The sequence below is a fragment of the Coenobita brevimanus genome, chromosome 116 (assembly GCF_032717465.1).
Source record: "Coenobita brevimanus isolate Jiangsu-jjx chromosome 116, ASM3271746v2, whole genome shotgun sequence".
Classification (NCBI taxonomy): Eukaryota; Metazoa; Arthropoda; class Malacostraca; order Decapoda; family Coenobitidae; genus Coenobita; species Coenobita brevimanus.
Window position 1 is genome coordinate 53,300,002 of NC_137069.1, and position 21,999 is coordinate 53,322,000.

General features: G+C 41.1%; 1 protein-coding gene across 1 annotated transcript in view; it reads right to left on the reverse strand.

Moving 5' to 3' along the window:
- LOC145418755 (E3 ubiquitin-protein ligase RNF180-like) overlaps positions 1-21,999 on the reverse strand; it is a 39,047-nt gene that overhangs the window by 6,211 nt on the left and 10,837 nt on the right. The window contains exons 2-4 of the mRNA XM_080287091.1: positions 14,603-14,743; positions 7,619-7,728; positions 5,072-5,203 (exon numbers count right to left, since the gene is read on the reverse strand). Of these exons, the coding sequence (XP_080143217.1) occupies positions 5,072-5,203; positions 7,619-7,728; positions 14,603-14,708 (348 nt within the window). The 5' untranslated portion in view covers positions 14,709-14,743. The remainder of the gene's footprint in view (positions 1-5,071; positions 5,204-7,618; positions 7,729-14,602; positions 14,744-21,999) is intronic.

The window sequence follows — 21,999 nt, forward strand, 5'->3', positions numbered from 1 at the left end:
TTTCTCTAACTCTGTCAATAAGTATCCTACCATACACTTTTCCTATTATACTAAGAATACAAATGCCCCTATGATTACCACACACTTCTTTTTCCCCTTTTCCTTTGTACAAGGGAATAATTATACCTGACTTCCAATCCTCCGGGACTCTACCTTCCTCCCAGGCCAATCTGCACATCTTCCACATCCATTCTACTACTATCTCTCCCCCATGCTTCAGCATTTCACCACACACTCCATCAATTCCTGGGGCTTTCCCCGATTTAACTTTCTTCATTGCTTCCACAACTTCTATCCTACTGATTTCTTCCTGTCTTCTCACCTCCCTCCTTCTCCCAGCCATTCCCCAGCCACTTATACTCGCATTACTTCCATCCTCTACGTTCAACAATTCCTTAAAGTGTTCTCTCCATCTGCTCACTTTTTCTCCCTTCTCCACTAGTAATCATCTGATTTGCCACCTTAAATACCACATTATTCCCTTCAGTGTTATTTAGGTCATCCAGTAAGTCTCTGAGATCAGATTTTGCCCATATACCTCTTTCCTGGTCCTATGCTTGGGGTCCAGATATTCCTCTCTGTTACCTCCCCTTTTCCATTCCCAGAAAAACCTTCTTTTCTCCTTAACAGTGGTTTCTACACCCTCATCCCACCACCATCTTACCCATGTCTTGGAGGGCCCCTTGTCCATCTGTGCACTGAATCAATAACTCTCAGATTATTCTTGAGAACTTTGTACTGTTCATTAACATTTCCATTAACAACTCTGTTTGGCCGTCACTCTACTCATCTTGCTATAGAAAGCATCCCTCCTGCTTGGGTTTTTAACTTCCACCTTTTTTTTTTTTTTTTTGAGTGCATAGGTCCTCTGCTTCACAACCTGCTTCTCAAGCACCATGTCACATGTCAGTAATCTGTGTTGCTGAACACACTTTTCACTCCCTATTATCTTAACATCCCTCATCAACTTCCCAACAGCTCTCCTGACCAGGAAATAGTCAATCTGGCTACCACTTCCCCCTGGCTACCACTTCCCCCAGACTCACATGTAATCAACCTACTGTCTTTTCCTAATATGCGTGTTGCACACAATTGTATTCACTGCCTCCCCAAATTCAAGATTTCTTTCCCCTTTTGCATTCCTCTTCCCATACGCACATCCCCAATGTATCCATTCATATCCTTGAGGTGCTTCACCCACATGACTATTTAAGTCCCCATCCAAAGCTACAGTCTCATCATCTCCCATACCTGCGAGTACACATATCAAGTCATCCCAGACCCTACTTTTTTCATCATCCAAGTCAGCCTGTGGAGCATATGCTGATATCATTTCATTTTGTTTTGTTTTTTCAAGGCTCCAACATGCTTGCATGCATTGGCCTTGATCATCTAATGGTGGCTCTCCATGCTGCATGATCTCTGGCAGCTTCCCTGTTCAGTTCCTTATCCCTGAGGTAACACTCAATGACTTCATCCCAGGCCTTTTTCTGTCTACCTCTGGCAACTCTGCCCCTAATGTTAACACTTCTTATTTTCTGCACCTAATTATCATCCCCCATCCTTTCCACATACCTAAACCATCTCACTCTACCTCTCCTCATCACAGCACCAATACACTCCAGTCCCATCATACCTCTCAACTCTTCTATCATAAACCTAGCCCTCTCAGGCCTCACACTCAGGGACACAATGCACATCCACCTAATCACTGTCATTTTTTTACATCTGAGCCTGCGAATATACTCTTCCTCTACTGTCCAGGTCTCATCAGCATACAGCATTACACTCCTAACACATGCCTGGCATAATGAGTTTACCAAACAATATTTTCACTACTAATCCTTTCATTCACTCGCACTACATTCATGACATATTCCACCCATTTCCCTTCAACCAGCACACCCACACCACAACATCCATCTACACTTCCTTGCTTAAATAGCTTGTACCTACAGTCCTTCCCAATCATATTAGCTGATCCTCCCCTATACCTGACTTCCTGCAGGTAACCATCGCCCACCCACCTCCTACTCAGCACTTCTACCATTTTCCCCACTCTACCCTTACCATAGTGCCACTCTGAACCCGTTGGGTGATTTAGTTTTCAGCAGCTTGCTTTTACTACTACTGTATTTCTTCTCATTGTTGTCATGTCAGGTAAATAAATGAGGAGACAGACCACAGGCCCTGCCCACCCAGTTTCAGGCCCAGGATTGGGACCTGGTACCCATATCCAACCAGCCATGGCCAATGGCTGTGGCAGTGGCCTTGGGGCACCGTTTGGACATTTACAGGGCACTGTAATTGCCCTGACATTATATGCCCACTGATAGGGCGGCATCCTGGGGTGCTACTCCCAGGTTCATACCCCTCTCTTTTGGACAGAAGTAGTGGCCTGGGAACCACAATGTCCTGTACCCTCTTGCACAGGTCTGAGCCCCATCCCATCCCAGTCCCTAAAACTGCACTGGTGAATCCCACGGCATGCCTCCCCTTGGGTACGCCACTAGGTAGTGGGGGCAATGTTTTCTGGTCACATGCACTTACTGGAATCAGCCCCTGTGATGTAGTGGGGTATGTTGTGTGTTTGTGAACTGCATGTAGAGTACTGCATGAGATAGTCCAAGAAGAGTGTTTGAGAGAACATGCTGGCCTACTCTCCATGTTAGTGTCACACTGAAAAGCGTCAGCAAAGGGGGATGGTCAGGATATCCTGATGGCTAGTGAAACAGGAGCTCCAGCTTTCCCTATCACCAGCATTTTCATCCTACTTGGGAGTACTGCCCTCATCGGGTGATGCTACAGCCTACTAAAAAAAGCAGTCAGTTGCTGGGTCATGGATAAAGGAGTAAGTGGATCAGTGGAAGAGGAACCAAGTAGTAGAGAGGAAAGGCCAACAGTTGATAAACAGACACTACGTAAGGCACCTGGAGAAGATGGCATCATTGGAGAAATGCAAAAGTATGGTGGTGATGAAGGTACCAATACACTGAAGGAAAGTAATAATAATGCCATTGCATAACGGTAATGGAAGGAAGGAAAAGCATATGAATCATAGAAGGATTAGTTTATCAAGTATAACCTGTACCAGAGGGGATGTACGGTAGGGTGCTTACAAAGAAATGGCATAACACAACACAACATACATGAGGAACAGTGCATTTACAAAGGTTATGGCATGTGTACACCAGTCATTTACAATGAGATCTTTAGTGGAGAAGTACACTGCAAAGAATATGAGGCTGTCTGTTGCATTTATGGGTCTGGAGAAGGGTTATAAGAGAGTGGACTGGAATGGATTATGGAATGTGTCAGGCATATATGGTGTAGGAGAGAGTTTGTTGGGGGTAACAAAATCCTTTTATGAGGGTAGTACCACATGCATCAATGTGAGGAAGTAGCCCAGTGATCTTTTCAATACTGATGTAGGTGTAAGACAGCGATATGTTGTCACCTTGGTTGTTCAGTCCATATATGGATGGAGTAGTCAAAAACATGGGTGATGACAGGAGGTATGGGAGCAAAACTGAAGTTAAATGGTGATGAATGGAGTGTCATAACCTGCCTGTATCATGATGATGCTGTTTGATGGCTGAAAGTTAGAGTGACTTGCAAAGGTAATGAATGAGTCTGACAGTCCAGAAGAAAAAAAATAAAAAAAGTAAAATAATAGTATGTGAACTAAAACAGTAGGACACAGCAGAACTGGCATGCAGGACAGTGTTGAGAAGAAACAAAGTGAACTGCAGGATCCAGATGGGAGGAGAAACACTTGAGGCTTATATTTTAAGTATCTGGGAGCTGTGTTGTGTAAATATTGCAAAATGAAATGTGAAATTAAGGAGAGACCACATCATAGCAGGAGAGTAACTGGAGATTCAGTTGTATTTTGAATGATAGAAAAGTTGGCATGGAGGTTACAAGAGACCTGTGTGAAAGTGTCTTACTGCTGCCACTCGTATGGCAGTGAAACTTGGGCAGTAAGTGACAGACAACTGTCTAGGCTGCAAGCTGCACACATGACCATTCTAAGAGCTGCTCCAGGGACACGGAGGATGAGGGTGTACAAACAGTGAAATTTATAGGCATTATGGAATGGAAGAAAAAGCTGTTGTATAGGAGTGAGATGTGGAACTGCTGCACAGATAAAGAGAAATACACTGACATGGTATGAACATATACAATGAATATACAGTACATAAAAAAAAAATAAATAAATAAAAAATTTAAAAAAAAAATAGCTTGTGAACGTGAGATCGAGGGCAATGAAGGCTGGCCTTATGTGGTATGCAAGAGAGTAAACCAATATAATGGTGAAAGAAAAGGTAGGAGATGAATGGCTACCATGGACCCTGACAAGTATTACCAGCAGTGAAATGGTAGGTGGAGGCAACCATCATCCACTCACTTGATGTAGTCCTGCCTACTTCTTCCTTAGCCTTTATCATTCTTTTTCTGTGCCTGCCCTCCTCTCTTCCTATTTCTCCCATCTTTCCTGTCACTTCTTATTGCTTTTCTTTCCTTTACAGGTGGCTTTACATTGAGTGACAAGCCAAATGGTTTCCTGTAAGCCAAGAAACCATTTATAACGCTGGGTGGTAACCATATAACCAAAACATATGTGCTCCCTACGTGTCAACAAGTGGGTTGGTGGAGGGTTAGTGTCCTTCCCCATAAAACAAATAACTCATAGTCAAATGGCTACCCCTTATGGGATTATGGCATCTGGCAATAGATAGATAAGATAGAAATGTGACTACAAGCTTGGTGGCTGGCCACACAATGTGGCATCCTCCTCCTCCTCAACATACGACCTCTTTCTTCCAATCAAGGATAGGGTGTGGTTTAGCAAAAAAAAAAAAAAAGTTGAGGGAGAACTATCAAAAGCCCGTCCAATTATCACTATTACCATGCACACTTCTTTTCCCACACAAAGATAGGGTGAGGTAATGAAAGAGAGAGAGAGAGAGAGAAAAAAAAAGGGTCACACTCTAATTAACACATCACTCAAGTCCTTGGAATCCTGAACTGCTCCACAGCCATACTCTCAACGTCAGCAGCAAATCACCTTAGATCTGAGGATGTGGACCTGAGGCAGGACAGCCACCCCACACGCACACTGGCTCCCTGACACAAAGTTGAACGAGCCGATACGAGCCTGACACCCAGGGCAGTGTAGCTTACCCTTTGTCCATGAGCTCTGAAATATAATAAAGTAGTAATAATAATAATAATAATAACGAGAAGGTGTGTAATGGATGCAAGAGTATATAGAGGTCGGTGGAGTGGCCTTTCTGACCACCACTTGGTAGTGGTCAGAATCAAGGTCCAAATTAAATGGAGAAATAGAAGAAGGGAAGGACAGGAGGAAGTAGTTCATACAAGGAGGGTGGAAAGGTTACAAGAGGATGGAAAAAAGACTGAATATAAGAGAAAAGTGGAGAAGCGTTTGAGTAAATATGGATTGGAGCAGATGGGGGACGTGGAAGGTGTGTGCAATTCACAGAAATAATCTGTGCAGCATATGAGGTGGTGTGTGGGGTGAAGAGATGATGAATGGGGGTGCAGGGAAGAGCGTGGTGGAATGAAGAGGTGAGACAGGCTGTGGCACAAAAGATGAAAGCATATAGTGAATGGATGAGAAACAGGGGCATGGAAGAAGTTGAAAGATGGAAGAGAGAGTTATATGTGGAAAGGAAAAAAGAGGTGAAAAGATTAGTATGAGAGAATAAGAAGAAACTGGATGAGGAATTTGAGTGTAAAGTGCAGGGAATGTAAGAAAATGTTCTGGAAAGAGGTAAAGAGAGTTGGACAGAATGCCAAAGAAGTTAGTTGGGGACTGAAAGATAAAAATGGTAAATTACTAGTGGAGAAGTGAGAAAAAGTGAGCAGATGGAGAAAACACTTTAAGGAATTGTTGAACACAGAGAATGAAAGTAATGTGAATGTATGTGACTGGGGAATGGGTGGGAGATGGAGGGATGTGAGAAGAGTGGAAGAAATCAGTAGGATGGAAGTTGTAGAAGCGATGAAGAAAGTTAAAATAGGGAAAGCCCCAGGAATTGATGGCGTGTGTGGTGAAATGCTGAAGCATGGGGGAGAGATAGTAGTAGAATGGATGTGGAAGATGTGCAGATTGACCTGGGGGGAAGGTAGAGTCCCGAAAGATTGGAAGTCAGGTATAATTATTCCCTTGTACAAAGGAAGAGGGATAAAAGAAGTATGTGGTAATCATAGGGGCATTTGTCTTCTTAGTGTAATAGGAAAAGTATATGGTAGGATACTTATTGACAGAGTTAGGGAAATAACAGAGGAATTAGTTGGAGAAGAACATGGAGGTTTTAGGAAGGGAAGAGGTTGTGTAGATCAGATATTCATTCTTAGGTCTTTAGTGGAAAAGTTTCTACAGAAGGGAAAGAAATTGTATGCGGCCTTCATGGATTTGGAGAAAGCATTTAACAAGGTGGATAGACAATGACTGTGGAAAGTATTAAGAATATATGGAGTAGATGGGAAGTTGCTGAATGCTGTGAAAAGTATGTATGAGGGTGCTAAGGCTGCAGTGCGGGTGAAGAGTGAACTGAGTGAATTTTCTACATGAAGGTTGAATTGAAACTGGGATGTTTCATATCTCCATGGTGGCTCAATCTGTATATGGATGGGGTAATAAAAGAGGTACAAGGTAGGGCAGTGGATGCTGGAGTGGCCCTGGTGAGAGAGGGTAGTGTTTGGAAACTCCCTGTACTGTTGTTTGGAGATGATACTGTGTTGTTATGTGAATATGAAAGGGAGCTGCAAGGCTCGGTGGATGAGTTTGGAAGAGTGTGCAAGAAACAGTATCTAAAGGTAAATGTAGGGAAGAGTGAAGTTATGGTCTTCGAAAGAAGTGAGGTCAGTGAATGTACAGTGAGGTTGGTTGAGGAGGAAATGGAAAATGTGAGTGCATTTAAGTACTTGGGTAGTGTGATGAATAAGGATGGAAGTTTAGAGGGTGAAGTGCTTGAAAGGGTACAACAAGGAAGAAAAGTTGCTGGTTCCTTGAAAGCAGTGACAAGAAACAGGGAAGTGAGCATGGAAGTAAAAAAGTTACTACATGACAGTACAGTATTGTGATACCAACTCTATCATATGGAAGTGAAGCCTGGACCTTGTTGGAGGGAAAGAAGTCAAGAGTGAGAGCAGTGGAAATGAGTTACTTGAAAGGAGCCTGTGGAGTCACATGAAGAGACAGACTGACAAATGAGGATGTGAAGGAGTGTTGTGGTGTGGATGTGGATGTGATAGGAAGCATTAGGAGAAACACACTGAGGTGGTTTGGCCATGTGGAGAGGATGGAAAGTGAGACTGTGACAAGGAGAGTGTATATGAGTGAGGGGGAGAGGGAGGGGGAGGCCAAGGATGAGATGGGGGGGATGGAGTGGAGACATATATGAGATGGTGGTGTGAGATGGGAGCGGGGCAGTGAAATGTTAGAGGACAGGGCGACACGTAGGTGAAAAGAAACCATTTGACTTGTCACTCAATGTAAAACAATTTGATGGCAGTATTACACCTACAGGATGGTTGCTGCCCCCACCTACCACCATTACTTAAAACACAACTGACTGGTACTCACCTCATCTACAGCACTGAGTATAAAATCAGGAAATGATTCTTCCGATAAATAAAGGCAGCTGTGTTCTTGTACTGAGGGGCACACATCTGACTTCCAGCTGTCATCACCCACTGCAAAATATCAGAGATTTGACTCAGCATACTTATACAGTCTGTTCACCACTGGCATTTCTCCATCCTGAAAGCTGAGTTTTAACAAGAGATGAACATTTGAGTATGGTGCTCGTTATGATAAAACAGGGAATAGGTGTCAAGCCACTGGATTGTCTAATGATGTCCTTGAGCAAAGGGAGGAATATCTCTCCTAAGATAATGGGAACAAACTCCAGTACTGCACATACAGTAATAGTGTATTGTAATAAAAAGTTGCCAAGCCTTTTTTTTTTACTCTCTCTCTCTCCACACCAGTCCTGTTACTGTACAAGTTATTAATTCCACTTGTACATCAACTGACAGAAGCAAGATTAAGCATTCAAAATATGACAGCTGTTATAACAGCTATATGAGGTCTGTTCAGAAAGCATCCAACTTTAGGCACTAAAAGAGTACAGTAAATAGCTAACCTGTTGAATTACGACACTAATCCCACTCAAAGTAGGCCCCTTCTGACTTGACACACTTAGCCCAGCATTCTTTCCACTACCTGAAACAATTTTCATAGTTAATTTTTAGTATCTCCTGCAGGTGTTTCATTCCATTTGTCATGATCTCTTCTCTCGGATGAATATTGTTCAAGACTTGTTGGGGTGTGCAAATTGCATTCCAGAATTTCTGAAGACTGTTATCACTGGAGTTGAGACTTGGATGTATGGGTATGACCCAGAAACCAAAGCACAGTTATCCCGGTGGAAGCATGCAGGGTTGCCTCGGCCCAAAAAAGCACAACAGGTCCACAGCGAGGTGAAATGCACTCACATGTTGACTTTTTTTTTTTTTTTTTTGACTCATGGTGTTGTGCATCACGAATACACACAGGAAGGTCAGACTGTCAACAAACATTACTACCTCAATGTTATATGTCGGCTTTGTGGAAGAGACCAGACCTTTGGAAAGCAGCAAGTTGGAAGCTGCATCATGACACGCCCCTGCCCATTCTTCTCTCAGTTGATTCAGGAATTTTTGGCCAAGCACAACATCCTGCAGGTCTGGCAGGCTCCCTGCTCACCAGACATGGCTCCAGATGACTTTTGGCTTTTCCCTAAGCTTAAAACTCAGCCGAAGGGTTCCCGATTTGAGATGAGAGAAGAGATTATGATGGATGTGATGAGGCACCTGCAGGAGATACCTAAAACCTACTTTGAAAAATAGTGCAAAGAACGCTGGGCTACATGTGTCAAGTCAGAAGGGGTCTACTTTGAGGTGGATTAGTGTCCTAGCTCAACAGATTAGCTATTTATTTTTTTAGTGCCTTAGGTTGGATACTTTCTGAACAGACCTCATATCACATAAACAGTAAAATATAAGGAAAGGTGGCGACTGTGCACTTGTTGACATTATTTGAATAAGACACGGATAAAAAAGAAGGCCAGCTCAATAAAGCAGTTCTTGAGTTAATGTGATGCCTCAGAGTTTTCAGTTATTGCATCCAACCCCTTCAGTTTGGTTTATATTTTTCTCAAATATTAGTTGAAGACAGACAGCAAGCTTGGCTTTCTTACTAAAGGAGTATTGTGCATTGGTTAACATACTGGTGCCTTTTCTCACATTCAGGACTGTCCCTTTAACCCTGGAATACGGTCGTGGGGTGTGAGATTCCGTCACCACTTTCATCACGTTACCGGTGCGTGGTGATAGGAAGCAGTTCTGTGGGTCTCTCAGTAGCTTCATGTCTCAATGTGCCCTAGTAGGGGAAGGTAGTGTCGCGGTGCTTCCTCGCGCGTGGTGCAGTGTAGGAGGGGGGGTTAGGTAAATTGTACCCAAGAAGAATAACCAAAGAATGAATAAATAACGTAAGTTACAATGGCAAATAACAGTAAAACCTGTTTTTAGAGCAAATATATATATTATCTTTTTTTCAGTCAAAGTTATCGTTCATTTACAGTAAAAAAAAAAAAATGTAAAAAAAAAAAAAAATAAGGATTTTTGGCATTTTTTTTTTAGTAGCCCCTAAAGAACCTAATGTACCTCATTATTAAGTACAATATAACGGATTCCGGAAGTACAGATGTTATATTTTCTTGAAATGTTTACAGATTTATTAAATTTTGATTACAACTATTTTTTTTTTATTTTTCAAACAGGGGTACAATACACCCCAGAACCGTGTTAGTAGTAAAAATTCCCACGACCATGTTCCAGGGTTAATGCGCACGTTGGAGTCTAGTGACTCAGTGTCACAGTCACTGGCCATGGATGGTGGGCCATGGGTCCCCCCATGCCTGGACTCGGTACTGTGTAAGTGGGTGGGGCCTGTGGTCTACCTCATTTATTTTACTGACTAATGACCAAAAATGAGAAGAAGCCAAAGCAAGCCCAGGGGGTTCAGTGTGGCTTCACAGAATGTGGGTACTGTATAACCTTGCCACTAGCCTTTTACTTGTATTTATGGCAAAATTACATGACTTGCCCAAGTTGTAATGGCATAATGCATTGTATTAACAGACATCTCAACAATACATCACCAACCAAAGATTTAAAAAATAAAATTCTGAACAGTGGAGATAGAAAGTTTTATGTATTTTGCTTTCACATCGACACTGTATCATTTAACATACAAAAGGATATTAATGGGTCTTAAAGGAAGAATTTGTGCCAAGTCTTCAGCACTATTTGGAATTCAAGTCCTATTATTATTCTTTCTTCCTTCAGTTAATGGAAGGGATGGTAAATAACACAGCCTGTTACAAATAAAGTTCAAATAAGACCCTACTTGTGCCTCTGAGTGAGGAATGGATATCAGGAGCTTAATACTGTACTTTCAATCCTACAATACAGCTGCAGTTTTATTCTTGCTGCTGCCACATGACTTGACTCTATTTAGAACATCCTCACAGGAAGGGGGTTACTGAAGACTGTATTATCATCCAATTCAAAGTCTACCCAGAAACGAACAAAATTATTGGGACAGAAATAATAAAATTATTCATGTCATCAGAGTGCAGGGGGTACTATAGTTTAACCATGCTCAATAGGCCACTGATGCTGTAGCCTAACTTGTATTTCTTTTTTCTCAAACACTGTATCAGAGGTAGACTGCGAGATAATGCTGATTTTATGCGTACGGCGTGCCGGGGTGAGCAGGTGGAGATTGTCAGACGTGAAAGGATTGAACTTGCTGGTGAATCTCTTGAGTGTGTGGAAGAGTTTTGTTATTTGGGAGACATGTTGTGTGCTGGAGGTGGGGCTGGAGCTAGCTCTGTGGCTAGGGTGAGAAGTGGTTGGAAGAAGTTCAGGGAGCTCTTGCCTCTCCTGACATTGAGAGGGCTCTCCCTACGTGCTAAGGGGTCTTTGTATGCAGCATGTGTTAGGAGTGTAATGCTATATGGCAGTGAGACCTGGGCAGTGAAGGAGGAAGATATTCGCCGGCTCAGACGTACAGAAATGACAATGATTAGGTGGATGTGCAGTGCGCCCCTGCGTCCAAGGCCTGGAGGGGCTGGGTTTACCATGGAAGAGTTGAGAGGTAGGATGGGACTGGAGTGTATTGGTGTTGTGATGAGGAGAGGTAGATTGAGGTGGTTTGGACATGTGGAGAGGATGGGGGATGATAACTGGGTGAGGAAGGTGAGAAGTGTTAATATTGGGGGTGGGGTTATGAGGGGTAGACCGAGAAAGACATGGGACGAGGTCATTAAGTGTGACCTTAGGGTTAAGGGACTGAACAGGGAGGCTGCAATGGATCGTGCAGCGTGGAAAGCCGCCATTAGGTGACCAAGGCCGACACATGCAAGCATGTTGGAGCCTTTAAAAACGAAAACGAAAAACTGTATGATCCAATGTCCATCATAAAAACCAAACACTGGACCTCCAAACCTTCATCACTGCAATCTGGCATAGGATAGCATTATAAAATGTAGAGAACTTACAGTAGTCACCCCCTAGGGAGGACCCTAGGTTCACCTTCAGTGACATCTAATGAAAACTGAGGTGTGTCACATCCTGCACTGAAAAGTCACCCATGAATTCTGGAAAAAAATATTATGTGGTGGTATTTGGTAAATATTAAATTTTTCAGACAACTAAAGCAATGACAAGCCTCAATATGGCAGACCCTCACTACACTGATAACTAGCTGGGGGAAGCCTGGTTCAATAAACCTGAAGCTCACCTCCCCAGGTAGGAATTCAAACACATAATTTAAAATAAATGACTACAATATCATATTCTGGTGCTGTAAATGAAAACTATACCCATATACACTAACTACAAATAATGTGTGCTGAGCACTAACGAATTCCCAAAGGAAGAACTGATGCTTTTGAGAAACAAGACCTGATTATTATTATTATTATTATTATTATTATAGCACTTTTTCATGATTAATACAATACTGTATTACCACAATCTGTTATTACAACTCAGCAACCACACTGAGGAAAGGGCAGTTTCAGGCCAGGTTGGCATAAAATGGGTAGGAAGCACATGTACTGTACATTGTATCACCCCATTTATCAACCCTACTTAGGCATAGCCAACAAATGTTCGGTGGGTTCAGAGGCATTTGATAAATCCAAATCTTATTATATCGAGGGTCTACAGTAAAGCACTACTCGTACTCATAAATACAAAACAATGTCATTGAGTGTGACCTCAGGGATAACAGACTAAATAGGGAAGCTGCCTGAGATCAAGCAGCATGGAGAGCCGCCATTAGGTGACCATGGCCGACGCATGCAAGCATGTTGGACCCTTCAAAACTAAATGGAACGAAACGATTTGCAGGCCTCTCTCCTGAGCTTATTACTAATATAACTAACAGACTATGTGTAAGGAATCACTAAGGGGGAGGTGGTGGCTCAAGCGGTAGAGTGATGGCCTGCAGTCCTACCGTACCCAGGTTCAAATCCCGGCTGGGGCAGGGAACAGTTTAAGGATTTGAATTTCATAAAATCAGACTTTACTGATCTACCTGAAGACCCGCCGACATGTCGTAAAAATACCCCTGCTAATACCAACACACCAGTCCTGTATGAGACAGCCCTAGCATGTACAGTATTCAATATGGACCGTGGGTGTTAGCGCCGAAGTGGTGACATGTAGAGGTGTATGGTATGTAGGAGGGGATTAATCCCCGAGCTAGACCTCATCAGATCATGTAGCCCTGCTAGGGTTACAGGAGAGCACTACCCCTCCCAGCACGGCAGCCACTGGGCGGGGCGCAAACTCACAACCTCACGATAACGAGCCCGACACCCTACCACGAAGCTACCGCGCTCCCCAGGTATGTAGGAGGACTACTGGGCCTTGAGTGCAGGCTGTGAAGCCTATGTCCAGAGTAGGACACACACACACACACACACACACACACAAAAGGGAAGACCAGTTTACAAAAAATGCAAACTAGCCAGTAATAAGTGTTCATTCATGTGTGTTGTATCTTTTTACTAAGAAGCAGTTTTGTGACAGGTGGTCTATGTTTGGTAATACTTAAGGATACAAACAGCCGCCTTATTTTGCTGTTTTTTTTTTTCTTTCTTTTTAACCTTGGCTCTTCACGTGATTCTCACCTTATTTATCCTAGCCTATTTTATGCTACCCTAACAAAGCTTATCCTAACCCATCCCTCATGTACAGTAATCATATTTTCCTTGTTTACTGATGGAACCCCTTTCTACTCAAAAAGGTACATCAGTACAGTACACGTTTGCAAAGTCACTAATCAATTCATAGTTTTTTTTTTTTTTTTTTTTTTTTATGTGGTCCTATGTTTCTTCAACCCCTGCCGTACTGATTCTTTGTAAAGAGGTTTATCCCGAGTCAGTGTTTCATAACCACTGTAAATTGTTCCTCACATGAAGCTGCACTGTACAGTACCGGGTACTTCAAAAAAGTATCCTCACTTGAGGGTAGATAGCTGCGAAAACTTAAGTTGTGGTTCATGTAGGCTGTTTGTCATTCATTCACCTTTATAATAATAATAAACATGTATTAAAATAATTGGTGCATCACAACTGTTGGAAATGCCTATGATAACAGCATAAATATATCAGTGGCAACTGGGGTCTTCAGGGGTACCGTCACTTGCCACAAGGACTCAGTCATGCTTCAGTTCACATCGTTGGGTTCTCAGTTTGTTTCCCACAAATTTGTTCGGATACTTTTTTGAGGTACTGTACCTCAAATAAGGTCTGCAGCTCAGCAAGCATTAACCCATTAACTCTCTATACAGCCTGGGCTGGTCCGAGTGTGAGTGCTCAATACAGCCCTGGCTGCACAGGTGAATTTTGAATATAGTGCCATGGTGACCAAGGCCAACCCGTGCAAGCATGTTTGAGCCTTCAAACCCGAAAAAGAAAACAAAAACCATACATTCCAATAGGGAATCAGACACTTATGTTCATCCATGGCTTTACCAAGGTAAATATTGAGCTAGTATTTTGTTACTATATACTTTGGCATGTGTTCTCTCAATTCCTAGGAAAAATTTGGCCTTTGGGAAATTTCATTTTTACCCCAATGTCTGTGCACCACAGACACCTCCAAAAAACTGCCATGAGCAGTTAACGGGTTAAGGATTACCCAATGTTCTTACCAATTATCATAAGTTTACCCACACATATATAACAGTTGCAATAGTTGCATTATTGTTTAAGTCCCAGGACCGAGTTAGGCCCACCATCAAGGTAGCAGACAACATTCAGAAAGTCCCCCATTACTGTTAGCTTGTGCAGTGTGAAGCTGCCCACCCAGCCTCCCCTGAACACCAATCTTAAATGTGGGTTTGTATGGCACAGGCAGAGCTGTGAATTGCACTATGCCATAAACATGGCTGGAGCCATGACATGCACTCAGCAAGTTACTCACACAATGACAAACTGATTCAAACCTGTGTTGTGGTATTCCTCTCCATGGGCATCAAGGAGACAGAACTCATCTTTGGACAACAGGATTCTCCGACACTTTCGGCAACGCACACGTTCACTCTCCCCCATCACTGTCCACGTGCTGAGGCATGCACAGCCAAGCACTGAAAGGAACAAAACTTCCCTTCACACAACTACTGTATATAGTACATACGATCTAACCTGACAAACAGCTGTAACTCCTTCCACTTCAGTTATTGGCCAAGTGTAGTCAGATCAGAGGGTAAATCTGAGTTCAGGCTGTCACTCGTTTTTCTTATTTCTTCTAGACTAGAACCACAGTTACCTGAAACATTTTTCATTTTTTAAATTAAATTCTAAAATGATTCATCAAACTGGAGATTATATCATATTCACTGATGCTTCAATAATTGACAAGGGCTTCTCAAAATTCAACTTTTTTAAATTTTTTTAACAATGATGTAAAGCTGCAAGCAGAACTTTGTTTTTTCTAACCTAATCTAACAAGTGAGTTGGCAGAGAGTTAGTGCCCCTCCCTGGAAGACAACTGTGGTAACCTACCTAAAAATACAAACAATAAGCCTCAGATCATGATAGACCAACAGGTGGCAACCAAGGACCGGACAAAGGATATGGTACGGATTGCAACATGGAATGTAAGGGGTGTGAATGACAAGATGAAAGAACGAGAGATTGTCCAGATGTCCGAGGGTGCATAAGTGGACATACATGGATTAACTGAGACTAAACGGCGGGGTGAGAGTATGGGAGTGTGTGTGTGTAATTCACCGGGTCGGTCAGGATCACTTGATGGTCGTGATCATCAGCTTTTACCCTCCCGGAAGGGAGCTGAGAGCTCATATAGTCCGATCTAAGGGCAAGGCTGTGACCTTCACACATGCACACACCTGTACCCTTGCTCAAGGGGGACAGTAACCACCCACTTTGTCAGTGAAACTTTTCGCAACCTGAGCGAGGCGCGAACTCTCGTCCACCAGTTGGCAAGCGAGAACGTTACCACTGCACCAGCGTGCGGTGTGTTTGTTTGTCTGTTCTTACCTAATTGTATCTTTACAGGAATGAGTCAAGCTCGTATTGTCCCGTGTCTTAGACCATATTTATCGTACATATCCTTAAATTTGTGAATTGTTTTGGCACACACTATTTCATTCGGTAGTGCATTCCATTGATCAATTGCTCTGTTTGGGAAACTGAATTTCCTTACGTCTTTATCACCTCTCTTCTTATGCAGTTTTTTGCAGTGTCCTCTTGCTGATGCTTCTCCATATGTTAAGTAATCATTTATGTCTATTTTCTCCTTTCCTGATATGCACTTATATAGCATTATCATGTCACCTCTTTTCCTTCTCTCCTGTAGTGTTGGTAGATTCAGTTTATTTAGTCTTTCTTCGTAGCTTAGGTCCCTTAAGCTTGGTATCCATCTTGTAGCGGCCCTTTGAACTTTTTCAATCTTGTCTATATGCTTTTTGAGATGAGGACTCCAGACTACTGATGCATATTCCAGGGTTGGTCTAATGAATGATGTTATTATCCTTCTTAGCATGTCTTCATTTATGTATGTGAATGCTATTCTCATATTTGCAAGCAGTGTATACATGTTCCGTACCTTCTCGCTGATGTGGTCAGCCGGAGATAGTCTGTTATTCATAATCACACCTAGGTCTTTCTCTCTTTCTGATGTGTATAGGGTTTTATTTCCTAACTTATAATCCCAATCAGGTCTTTTTCCACTTTTACCAAACTTGATTACATGACACTTGTCCACACTGAATTCCATTTGCCATGTACTACTCCATTCATGAAGTTTATTTAATTCTTCTTGTAGCTCCCTACAAGAGTCTGTGTTAGTAATTCTCCTTTGTATTTTTGCATCATCTGCAAACATATTCAGATAGCTCTCATTTCCAGTGTTACTGTTTATATCATTTATATACACTAAAAACATGATTGGTGCCAGCACCGAACCCTGTGGTACTCCACTAGTCACTTCTTTCCATGATGAGTAGTTTCCTCTTAGTACTGTCCTCATTTCTCTTTTTATGAGAAAGTCTTGCATCCAACAAAACAGTTTGCCTCGAATTCCTCCTTGATGGTACAGCTTCCATAAAAGTCTTTGGTGTGGTACTGTGTCAAAAGCTTTCTTGAAATCTAAATAGATACTGTCCACCCATCCTTCCCTTTCCTGTATTGTGTTTGTTACTCTGTCATAGTAGCTCAACAGATTAGTAACACATGATTTTCCTTTTCTGAAACCAAACTGTCTTTCTATTATCATACTGTGTTCTTCTAGATGATTTACCCAAGCTTTTCTTATAAGTTTTTCTAATACCTTGCTTACAACACTGGTCAGTGATACTGGTCGGTAGTTGAGTGGATTTTGTCTATTTCCTTTCTTGAATAAGGGGACTATATTTGCTTTTTTCCAAATATCAGGTAGTCTCCCTTGACTCAAGGATTTCTTGAAAATTAAAAATAATGGTTTACTTAACTCCTTTGCACATTCTCGTAACACCCAACATGAAATTTCATCAGGACCACTTGCTTTTCCTCTGTCTAATCTACTTAACTCCTCTTGTATTACTTTTTCTGCTATTTGTATATCTGGTAGTATGTGTGGACATGCATGTTCCACATATTCCCTCTCAAAATTTGGAAATTCTTATTTAGTGCTTCACAAATATCTTTCTCTTGTGTATAAGTGATTCCCTCGTCCATGATGGATTGTATTATATCTTTTACTTTGGTTTTGTAATGCTGCCTACTTCTTCCTTAGCCTTTATCATTCTTTTTCTGTGCCTGCCCTACTCTCTTCCAATTTCTCCCATCTTTCCTGTCACTACTTAATGCTTTTCTTTCTGTTACAGGTGGCTTTACATTGAGTGACAAGCCAAATGGTTTCCTGTAAGCCAAGAAACCATTTACAACGCTGGGTGGTAACCATACAACCAAACCATACGTGCTCCCTACGTGTCAAGTAGGTTGGTGGAGGGTTAGTGCCCCTCCCTGTAAAACAAATAACTCAAAGTCAAATGGCCACCCCATATGGGATTATGGCGTCTGGCAATAGATAGATAGATAGACTTTGGTTTTGTTTCTGATATAGCTGTAAAACAGCTTTGGTTGATCACTACTTTTATTTATTATATCCTCCTCAAACTGTTTTTGGGCTTCCCTCCTTATTCTTGTATAGTCGTTTCTTGCCTATTTGTAATTATTATACGCCCTTTCACTATTGTGTCTTCTGTATCTATTCCACAACAAATCTCTTCTTTCTTTTGATTTTTTACATTCTGTATTGAACCATTTCTGTATTTTCTTATCTGCTTCTTTGTGCTGTGGGATGTACTTCTGGACTCCTATTTCATAAAATTCACAAAAATTTTTATATACAGCATTTAAATCTTGTCCTCTAAGCTCATTTTCCCAATCAACTTCTAAGAAATACTTCTTTAGGTCTTGATAATTTCCCTTTTTATAGTTTAGTCTCTTTTTGTAACTGTCATTGCTGTTTACTATGTCATATGCTATCCTGAAGTTATAATTTAGTACTGCATGATCGCTTTTGCCGAGTGGAGGGTGATATATTAAACTGTCAATGTCATTTTCTTGCCTAGTAAATATTAGATCTAGCACTGAAGGTACATCAAGTCCTCTTTTTCTAGTGGTTTCCCTCACATGTTGCGTTAAGAAAAACTCTTGTACGAGATCCAGGAGCTTTTGGTCCCAACAGCTTTCTTGGCTATTTATATCTAGAGTATTCCAATTTATATTTGTATTGAAATCCCCAGTTAGTATAATTCTTTCCGATTTCTCTTCCATTTTATGTAGCAAGGATCTTATACTCTGAATTGTACTCTCTGCCAGGTCCTCATATTCGTCTCTTTCCCATGTGTTTGATCTGGGTGGCATATACAAATTGGCTACAATTACTTTACCTTCAGATGTATCGATCTCTACTGCAATCAGTTCTACTTGTGATGGTATATCTAGGTTTATTTCCTTGACTTTTAGATTTTTCTTGGTTAATATTATAATTCCTCCTCCTTTTTTTAAATTTCTGTCTCTTCTCCATATATTGTATTCCTCTAAGTTTAGTATGTCATTGGATATCCTTGGTGTTAATTTCGTCTCAGTTAGGCATATTATTTGTGGTTCATTTTCTCTGACATAATCATTCATCTCTAGTAATTTAGATACCATTCCATCCACATTTGAGTACTTCAACTTTATCATCTTGTTTATATACTTGTCATGACATGGTTCTACTAACTTCCTCCTTTTTCTTCCATCCTGTTTGTGTACCACTTTCGTACCTGCAATCCTATTACTTTGTAAAAAAATTTCTTCTTGTCCTCTTCTGATCTTCCCTCATTTTTTGTTTTTGCTTCCTCCCTTTTCTCTTTCAGTAATTCCAGTTCCTCTTGTGTTAGACATCTTTTTATCCATACATTTTTGAACTCCTCTTTTTCCATAAGATTCTTTGCCTTTTTTAGTATCTCTTCCACAGTGTTTACACTCTGGAAAGTCACCTTTAGAGGTCTTGTCTTGCTTTTCTCGTATTTCCCTAACCTTTTGTGTTCCTCTATGTCTTTACTACAGATTTCCTCTGATACTTCTTTCAATAAGCTCATTACATTTGCCATCTCCTTTTTGTCTCTAGTGATTTTGTTTTTATTTTCTTCCTCTTCTATACCAGTGATTACTATTGATATATTTATTTCTACTGAATCTCTGACTAACTTTGGATTGTTTTGGATTATTCTTTTCACTTCCCTTTTAATGTTTTTTTCCTCCACCCTTGTTTCTAAGTCTTTCTTTACTTTCACCATTTCAGCATACGTGATTTCTACATCATTTTTGTAGCTTTGCACAGCTTCATTCACCTGTGTTATCTTCTCCTCAATATCACTGCTCTGGTCCATAAGACTGCTTGCTTGTCTAATTGTCTCTGTGTCATTTTTTAACTCTTCCATAACACTCTCGTGATTAACTACTGTACTTTCCATTTCACTCACTTTCTTCCTAAGGGTATTCAATTCCACTGTTAGTTCACTGATGGTTGTGTCTTTCTTATTGGCCTCCCTTCCCAGTTTTTCTATCTCTTCCTTTTGCAAGTGCATTTGCTTCTTTATTTCATCAATTTCATTTCTGAAAGCCATTTCTAGTTTGTGTACACGTTCAACCAGTCTACTGTGAGTCTCCACTTCAACCAGTTCTTGGTAGAAATCATCATTTTGCTTTTTACTTTTATCCCTTTTCTTTTCCAAATTTTACTGAAGTATGTATCCATTTTGTAAAACTAAATGAACAGAGTGTGTATTTACAAAGTATGCACGCTTTCCCCAACTTGCTGTAGTATAAACAAACCCAGCTGACTCAACGCATCGTGGTTCTTTGTTGTTTGAACAAGTCTTATTTAAACTTATTATTTCTTTTCCTTCTAATAATGAAAAATCATTTTGTCTAACCTGGTACAGAGCTTGACTCATTCAAAGATACTTATTTAGGTAATGCCTCTGGTCGTGTTGAGCTGGTATGGAGCGCTGGTACAGACATCCACCTCCGACGATGCCGTGTATTTACCTATTTGTATTTACCTATTTGTAGTATACAGGAATTGAGCAGTGCTCGTGTTGTCCTGTCTCCATATCCACATTTATCAAGTCTACCTTTACACACATGAATGTTTTTCTCATGCACCACCTCTTTGTCTAAGTCGTTCCAAATATTTAAGAATATACCTAATTGTGATATACACGGAATGTACTATGCTCGTGAGTTTCCGTCGCTGTTTCTCAATAAGTCAAATTTAACTTTAAACTCGTTTAAGTTTTTAGACTGGACGATCTCTTTGTCCAGGCTATTCCATAAGTCTATACTTCTGTAAGGAAAGCTATATTTCTTGATATCCTTCAAGCAGCTTGACTTTTTCAATTTCATTCCATGCCCTCTTGTTGCTCTCTTATCCCATACAAACAGATCTTCTTTGTCAATTTTATTTACTCCCACCATGGTCCTGAACACCGCAATCATGTCTCCCCTCTTTCTCCTTTCCTCTAACGAAGGCAAATCCAGTTTTTCCAGCCTCTCTCTGTATGACAGGTCTGTCAGACTGGGGACCATCTTGGTTGGTGTTCTTTGTATTCTCTCAATCTTGTTTATATCTTTCTTTTTGTGTGGGGACCACACTACCGCTGCATATTCTAACCTGGGGCGGATCATGGCCACTATCAATTTTTTCATCATTTCCTCATCCATATAATGAAATGCTACTCTTATGTTAGTCAAGAGCTTATAAGTCTCTCCAACTATCTTGTTAATGTGCTTTTCTGGTGACAAACTATCTTGGACCAGCACTCCCAAATCTTTCTCTTCTCTCCTTTTTGTGATTAATTCATTACCCAAAAAATAATTCAGTGATGGTCTCCTGGTACTTTTACCCATTTCCAATATTTTACATTTCTTTACATTAAATTTCATTTCCCACGTCCGGCTCCAATTGTGTATCCTATCCAAATCCTCCTGCAGTATTTTACAATCCTCCTCAACCTCTATCTTCCTCAAGATCTTTACATCATCAGCAAACAGACTCGCATAACTGTTCACTCCATCTACCATATCATTTACGTAAATCAGGAACATTACTGGCGCCAACACTGAGCCTTGAGGGACTCCACTTGTTACTTCCCTCCATCCAGACATCTTTTCCTTTATTACTGTCCTCATTTGTCTGTCTCTCAAAAAGTCTCTCATCCATTCCAGAAGTTTCCCCTTTAGTCCTCCTATATATTCTAGTTTCAACATTAGTCTCTTATGAGGTACCTTGTCAAAGGCCTTCTCTAAGTACACACAATCCACCCAACCATCTCTCTCCTGTATCACATCAATCGCTCTTGAGTAAAAGCTCAACAAGTTTGAAACACATGACCTTCCACTTCTGAATCCAAACTGACATTCAGCCAAAATATTCATCTCTTCCAGATATTTTATCCATCTGTCTTTCAGGATTCTCTCACACAATTTTGCGACCATGCTGGTTAGAGACACTGGTCTATAATTCAGGGGTTCTTCCCTGTTTCCTCCCTTGTAAATTGGTACCACATTTGCCCTCTTCCATTCTTTTGGCACTTTCCCCTCTTCCAGTGAGCATACAATTAAGCTGTGAATTTTATCCGCCAGTTGTTCTCTGCATTCCTTCAGTACCCAATTAGAAAATCCATCAGGTCCTGGGGCTTTCCTTACATCTTGAGTTTCCAGTAATTTATACACTTCCTGCACCTCCACTTTTATATCTTTCATCACCGGAACATTTCTAATCACTCCCTCCCCTTCCACAAGCTCCTTTTCTTTAGTGAAAACTGACTGGAAACGTTTGTTC